The 7,960-nt window shown below is 41.7% G+C and overlaps 1 protein-coding gene across 1 annotated transcript; it reads left to right on the top strand.

Annotated features, from left to right (window-relative positions):
* Positions 1-1,162: 1,162 nt before the first annotated feature.
* Positions 1,163-7,501, top strand: LOC111954095 (DNA-binding protein RFX6). Its single transcript, XM_023973588.1, has 18 exons — positions 1,163-1,347; positions 1,502-1,625; positions 1,743-1,804; positions 1,907-1,984; positions 2,157-2,184; positions 2,368-2,475; positions 2,676-2,753; positions 2,843-2,956; positions 3,050-3,099; positions 3,251-3,410; positions 3,582-3,723; positions 3,835-3,944; positions 4,015-4,132; positions 4,840-4,962; positions 5,140-5,334; positions 5,524-6,042; positions 6,200-6,406; positions 6,552-7,501. Exons 1-18 carry the CDS (start codon positions 1,163-1,165, stop codon positions 6,722-6,724), a joined length of 2,574 nt encoding a protein of 857 aa, XP_023829356.1. The 3' UTR covers positions 6,725-7,501.
* Positions 7,502-7,960: the final 459 nt, after the last annotated feature.

Genomic DNA, 7,960 nt, shown 5'->3' with positions numbered 1-7,960 from the left:
CAGCGCCCCGTCCTCTGCAAATATGATAAATGAATCCCTAGGCAATTACCAATGTGACGTCGTTCTTTAACCACAGCATTGACTCCAAAAAGGTAGTTATCAGAGTTTCATTGTAAGGTTTGGGGAGAGACTAGAGAACTGCGCTTTGTTTTTTTCTATTAGGCTACTGAAAATGGATGGCTAATTATGAGATGAGACGATGAAATTGGGGGAAAAGTATATATAAGTATATTTATTGAGAGGATTGTATTTGTGCGGATAGGATACTTGCCTCATGAAGACAATATGTGTACATGTTCTTACACATGCATTTAAATGTTCCATTTCAGTTATTTTGTATTTGTTTTGTTTTACTTTTTACCTCATAATATTTTCATTGAACATGCCTATGAAACGGAATACTAGCCCGATCCGGGATGGCCCATTTCTTCATGTTCATCCACCTTCAACCAAGAAATTCTGCGATGCCTCTGAGGAGTTTATGCACACCGCTTTATCTGACGAGAAATTACCCCGTGATTTCCATGGACATTCACTCTCAAAGTTTGACGAGGAAGATGATTCGGGAATTAAATCAGGTGATGAATAAAGTCGGATTAATAGGCCTACACATAATTGATTGCTGAGAGGCCCTCTTCCCCCAAGAGTCATCAAATTATAAACGCCATTAAAAATTGAGCGCTTGTTGATGTCAAGCAGTAGTTTGTGCTGTATTAAATTGTGGATCGTTTTTTGTTGTAATATGCCTGCACCAAAGTGTACTTTTTTCATTGTTTGTTGGGTAGGCTAAAAGAAAAGCATGTATTCCAAATCCCATGTTTTCTCCCTCTCTCTTACCATTTGTAGCCTAAACATTCTACTTAATCTGACCAGAACCTTTTAGTCATAGCAGACGGTTTTAGCCAGAGCGAATTATACAGTAGTGAGGGCATACATTTTTTCTTACCATGTACCGGTCCCACTTGGGAATCGAGCCCACATCCCTGGCGTTGCAGGCACTATGCTCTTCAAACTAAGCCACATGGGACCCATTTTTCTCTATTGTGTTAATTTTCATGACTCTTGGAAATCCTGTCTAGGGAATACTTATTTATAATTGTATGGTTCATTTAGCCACCTACCTTGTCATGGCCCTGCACTACTGAAAAATATTTTTCACTTCATGACTGTTTTCTCCCCCACAACACTGTCAGAAGCAGAGGACACTAATGAAACCCCGTCTTCTGAGGAGGACCAGGATTTTGTTGAGTATTCCAAAGATTTGGCTTTCAAACAGACTACCCCGAGGAAAAGCATCACTCAGATCATAAAGGACAAGAAGAAACAGACTCAGCTCACTCTTCAATGGTAGTGTTCCAAAGTCACAACATTTTACAACTCCATAATATTTATTGTGTTGTAATGCATTTGTATAGTAACAATACTTCTTACAAATGTGAATGTTTATTTTCTTGTTGATGATTGATTATACATGTGATTTGTGTGACTGCTTGTTCCCGAGGCTGGAGGAAAACTATRTTGTTTGTGAAGGCGTTTGTCTGCCGCGTTGCATCCTGTACGCTCACTACCTAGACTTCTGTAGGAAGGAGAAACTGGATCCAGCCTGTGCTGCTACATTTGGCAAGGTGATATGAGTCTTGAGGATGCGGTGGAGTTTGTGGTGGATGTTATAGATAAATGCAACATATGGTGGTGGAAAATGTAAATGATGTTTTTTTGGTATTGTTCTCTGTGCACATTAGACAATTCGTCAGAAATTTCCACTTCTTACAACAAGAAGACTTGGGACCCGAGGTCATTCAAAGTAAGATCTAGCGGGGAATATTTTATTTTCAAACAGAATTGTTATTGTAGTGATATGATATGCCTCAATATAATATGTATTGATGTTGTTGATATTCGACAGATATCATTATTACGGCATTGGCATCAAAGAGAGCAGTGCCTATTATCACTTGGTGTACTCAGGAAAAGGCTTGACGAGGTAAGATCATTCACAGAATTTGCTCTGGAGCATTGTCATAATACACATCAATCTGTAATGTTTGTTATAGAAAGTGATCAGCCAGGTCCTAGGCTACTTACTCAACTATGGAATTGAAATTGCAATGACATTCTGGAATTGAATCTCAGTGTGATTTATTATTTGATTCTAGATTTTCAGGGAGCAAACTCAAGAATGAGGTAAGATTGTTATGAATGAATAGTCTCTAGCAAATATATAACGGACAAATAACAGTTTATTTTCATTTCCATATCTTCTTGTAAGATTTTAGTGACGTGAATCATGTTTTCTAATACATTCTATCTGTTACTAAGACTACGACGTCAAACATTCATCCTGTTTGATGTTCCTCTATTTAACAGGGAGGATATACTCGGAAATACTCCCTCAGCTCCAAAACAGGAACTTTGCTTCCAGAATTCCCAAGTGTACAGCATCTAGTGCTTCAAGGTTCTGTCTCTAAAGAGAAGGTTTGTATTTTTTTCACCAATACTTCAACTTTCTGTGCCATTAAGATTGCTGATCACATACTGTATTCAATAGCAAGAAGACTGTAACCATTGTGAATTATCTTCACATTATATCTTAGTGCGAAATGTATGCACTCGCTCTGGATAAGACCATTTGCTAAATGACTCAAAATGTAAATGCAAAACATTATGTCCCATAGGTGGACACGCTCATCATGATGTACAAAACACATTGTCAGTGCATCCTGGACAATGCCATCAATGTCAACTTTGAAGAGGTATTCTATACAAAATCCAAACAAAAGATTTTGTAGCCTTTTCTGACGAATTTTCTCCTGACTCACTCTTTATATTTACTATGTTTCAGATACAGAATTTTCTGCTGCATTTCTGGCAAGGAATGCCCGACCACCTTTTACCACTGCTGGATAACTCCGTAATCGTGGACATCTTCTGTGTGTGTGACTCTATACTATATAAGGTAAGTGTTTCTCCAGAATCATAGAGCAGCATCCTCATTAGTTGTTGTAGGATACCTACCTCAACTGGACAAGTTGTRCCATCCATTTTTCAGGTTCTGACAGATGTCCTGATCCCTGCTACGATGCAGGAGATGCCTGAAAGGTAGAGTATTTTTGTCTTTCAACATTTTTGTTTTGCTCACCTGGACACCAGATGTATTGTAAGGTTTATGCTATATGGAATTACTAGTCATAAGATATGGCAGTCGGTCCAGGTCACGTACTGTTGTGTGTAAAGAGTATCTTGTTTGCAGTCTCCTGGCAGACATCCGTAAGTTGGCCAAGCACTGGGAAGACTGGATGGTGTCTTCTCTGGAAAACCTCCCAGAATGCCTCTCAGAGAAGAAGCTCCCGATCGCACGCAGATTTGTGTCCTCTCTAAAGCGTCAGACCTCCTTCTTACACCTTGCCCAGGTAAAGCACTGATAACAGCACAGAAGAATATACATATTTTGTTCATGTTTAACTTTACAAATACATATTTAAAAGTATTTGAAGTATATCTATATATCATTCATTTTATTATGACTCTAAGAAATATAATTTGCATATGTCATTTTTGGTCATTTTCTGTTTTTACAACAGATCGCGAGACCCGCTCTTTTTGACCAGAATGTGGTGAACTCCATGGTGGTGGATGTAGATCAAGTGGATTTGAACAGCATAGGGTCACAAGCCCTTTTCACCATCTCAAGTGGAGACCAAGACTCTGACCTCTACTCTGAATGTGAGAGACTTGAATCATTTTCCCTCATCGAACATTTACATTGTACATGGAAAACACTGCCAGGTTCCTTCCTGTAAACAATGTTAATTTGCTTTCTCCTCATGTTGCTAGATGACTCTATAACAGCGTTCCAAGAGCTGAAAGACCTACTGAAGAAGAATGCCACTGTGGAATCCTTTATTGAGTGGCTGGACACTGTTGTGGAGCAGAAGGTCATTAAGGTACGTTGTCCCCTTTTCCAATCTAAGATTGGGGTTGTCAGATTGGATGTTGACATCTCTTTCTCTCCAGCCTGGGAAGCAGAACGGACGGTCTATAAAGAAGCGAGCTCAGGACTTCCTCCTCAAGTGGAGTTTCTTTGGAGCACGTGTTATGCACAACCTCACGTTGAACAACGCCACAAGTTTTGGTAAGAAATGACTACATCCCTCTATAACAGTTCCTCCTGATAGTGTGTATATCCATGGAACATCTAGAACATCTAGAACATGCAGGAAATGCTGTACACTAGCCTATTTATATGTCATTTCAGCTTTCAGTTAAATTCATTACTACTGCCATAGTCTAAATGATACCCGGTCGGGCACTACGACAGACACAAACACACTTATCATTTTGCTAGGTCGGCTGGCTCTGAACAGAATGCTACAATGAGCCATAAATTATAATGGCCTAGCCCCAGGTAAACAAAGCATTATCTCTCGGTCGCGTGCACTGTGTTTGGAGACAGACTTCCATGCACCTTCCTCACCTCCTGGCCATGACGGGTCTATCACCAAACAAAAGTCAAACAGACTGGAGAACAATCACATGACCCAACAGGTCAAACAGCAGGCCTGGTGAGATGAAAGCCCAGGTGAAGGCAGACCTCTGGGGCTGGTTGTGTCAAACCCTTCGCACCTGGTTATTGGTGCCCAGAACAGCCTTTGGAGCGGTTTCACAGTTTGTAAGGTGAAGGTTGTTAGAGAATATTTGGATATTCTGTCATGATAGTGCACATCTGAGCTTCAGAGAAATGTGATAAGATAATAGGTTTGATTTCTGGTGGGAAAAACTAGGACAATAMGAGGTTGTTATGCTAGTAGCAAACTAAGATGTGKTTTTTTTTCATCCCAGGTTCGTTCCACCTCATCCGCATGCTGCTGGATGAGTATATCCTTCTGGCTATTGAGACACAATTCAACAACAACAAAGAACAAGACCTTCAGAATCTCCTAGATAAGTACATGGGAAATGCAGGTAAGCAATTACATAACATACATAGACTATCTAATTATACGTATAACTCTGATTGTTCTTTTTCATTATTAAGTTGTTATTGCGTTTCATATTAATACTATCAGTTTTTATGGAGCAGTATGGAGAAATAATGGAGGATGTAGGATCATTGAGGTGCGTTGTTATGATTATTTTCAGATGCCAGCAAGGCGGCATTCACTGCCTCCCCTAGCTCCTGTTTCCTGGCCAACCGTAACAAGCCCAGCGCGGTGTCCAGTGATCTGTCTGTGAAGAACGAGTCCCTCTCAGAACACACATACATGACCCTGTCAGCTAATCAGCAGGCAAACATGACCTACCAAGGCTCTGAAACAGATGGATTCTCTCTGTCAGGTGCAAATGCGTTTTTAGGGTGACATTTTCTCAGTCAGATCCTGAATTGAATTTGCCCGATTGTATGTGAGCTTTATTGAAACTGTCATTGGTTTAACATAAATAAGTTTGTGTGACAATTGCTATTTTAATAATAAATGTTCCTATTGTATTGTCTAAAATCTTTGTCATTTTCCTCTATACTCCAAGGACAAATGGACTTTTCCCAGAACAGTGGCCCTCTGATGACCCCTCCCATCTCCCCAGCCATGGTGAACAGGGGCAGTGTCATCAACCAGGGCCCCATGGCCGTCATACCCCAGAGTGCCTGCACCACCATCCAGCCCCACATCTCCTGCCAAGCCTTCCCAGACACCATGTACCAGAGCCTACCTTCCAGTAGCCCCAGCTACTACCCAACCACTTCCAACTACCAGGCTGTGTTCAGGCCCCAGACACAGGCCCAGGCCCCTGCCTACCACACCCGCTCTGACAGCAGCCACTACCCGTCCTTCAGTGAGCAGCACCTGGCCAAAGACTACTTCAACAGCAGCTGTGCAGTGTCCCCCTACAGCTCCAGACCCACCTCCAATTACAGCACAGTCCCTGATCCTGGGATGGAGACTCAGGGGGTTCAGCTACTGGACTCTGGAGGATACAATTTTGTCATGAGTGGGTTAAACAGTAGTGGCTGTCAGGAGTCTGCCTACTCAACAGCAGGACACAGTGGTAAGGATTAATTATATTGAAATAGGCCCTGAGTAGTCTGTTTTTCCTGGTTAGATCATGTGGTCACGTCACCTAGTCAAAAATAACTCAGGGCCCTAACAATAAGTTGTACCATAAATGTGTATTCTGCTCATAGAGGAACCTCTCTGTTTTTCAGGGTACTATGGAAACAGTGGCTACCTGGATAGCCAGAGGCTGGGTTCCATGATAGACCAGCATGTGTCAGTTATCAGCAGTGTGAGCAGTATCCGTTCCGTCCCAACGTACGCTGATGTACACGACCCCCTCAACATCCTGGATGACACAGGCAGAAAGCCGGCAGGYCCTTACTACCCTGAGTCTGACTCACTGGGCACACCTGGAGGTCAGTGATGGATTTAATTTATATTTAGTGCTCAAGGCACTTTACATTGTAATAGGGAACGCCATTGTTCCACTACCAATGGCCTGGGTGAAACGATGAGTGCTTTGTATAATTATTCTAGTAAATTTCTTGTTTTTGTCTCTAGCTCCTCCCCTCCCCTCCTCGATCTCCGCACCCTGCATGTATGGAGGTCCTGCCCAGTTCCACTCCCAGGATGCACCGCTTCCTCACCAGGGACCATCTGAGGTACGTGACATGGTGTCATCGCTGCCACCCATCAACACTGTGTTCATGGGGTCTAGTGGAGGAGGACCGTGAGCTGTGACTGAACCTCCAACCACCACCACTCCTCAAGGTCCTCCGTTCCCTCTCACACCGCTCCTCAAGGTCCTCCGTTCCCTCCCACACCACTCCTCAAGGTCCTCCGTTCCCTCCCACACCACTCCTCAAGGTCCTCCGTTCCCTCCCACACCGTTCCTCAAGGTCCTCCGTTCCCTCCCACACCACTCAGTCACTGTAAGCAATGACTCAGATCACAGACAGAAATATGCTTAAAGTATCTCTTATGTAGCCTATATATCTTGTGTCAATTTATGAAGCCCTCAGCTGTTCAGTCAATGTGCAGTCAAATGTTTTGATGAATTGAATTAATTAATAATTTGCAATTGAACCATTTTAATATAATTCAATCAGTTCATCTTCATGTGGTCGAAGGCGACTTTGTGTATTTTCTGAGTGAACATGTAAATAAATACCTGTTGAATAATACCAAGAATGTAAACATTTRAAATGTAAAATATATAGTCTCATTAAGACAGGTTTGATTGATTATGACAAGTTTTAAAACAGCATGTTATTTATTTTAGTTGCCTTTATAGCCTGTTACAATGTAATATTAATGCTGTAAATGTATATACTCTCTATCTGAGTTAGGCCAGACATTGTTGAAACTAAACTGTAAGCAAAAAAAGATTTTGTATCTTAGGTTTTGATACATGTAAAATTAGGAGAAAATTAACTTATACTTACCTGTATATGACCGAATGAGAGGTAGGAGCTTAGAAATTACTGTTGTTTGCAATACAGATTAACATTTCTTAAATAATGCTGTAAGACTTCATTCATTAGAGAGAGAGATAAGAGAGGGAGAAAGAGAGAGAGAGGAAGAGAGAGAGAGAGAGAGAGAGAGAGAGAGAGAGAGAAGAGAGAGAGAGAGAGAGAGAGAGAGAGAGAGAGGAGAAGAGAGAGAGAGAGAGAGAGAGAGAGAGAGAGAGAGAGAGAGAGAGAGAGAAGAGAGAAGAAGAGAGAGAGAGAGAGAGAGAGAGAGAGAGAGAGAGAGAGAGAGAGAGAGAGAGAGAGAGAGAGAGAGAGAGACTTTGTTAGTTTGCTTTCATGTGCTTCTTCAGCCATTTGTCTGGTTGTCAGTACATCCAAAATAACAATCTCTAACCTCTCAACTGAAAGCCCCAGTGTCAAAACTCTGAATACACATCCCTTTAATGCGTAAACTGGACCTACACCAGGTGAGGAAAGAAAGATTACTGTCCGGAATGA

Source organism: Salvelinus sp. IW2-2015, linkage group LG28, assembly GCF_002910315.2.
Source record: "Salvelinus sp. IW2-2015 linkage group LG28, ASM291031v2, whole genome shotgun sequence".
Lineage (NCBI taxonomy): Eukaryota > Metazoa > Chordata > Actinopteri > Salmoniformes > Salmonidae > Salvelinus > Salvelinus sp. IW2-2015.
This window is presented reverse-complemented; position numbering and strand designations above follow the sequence as displayed.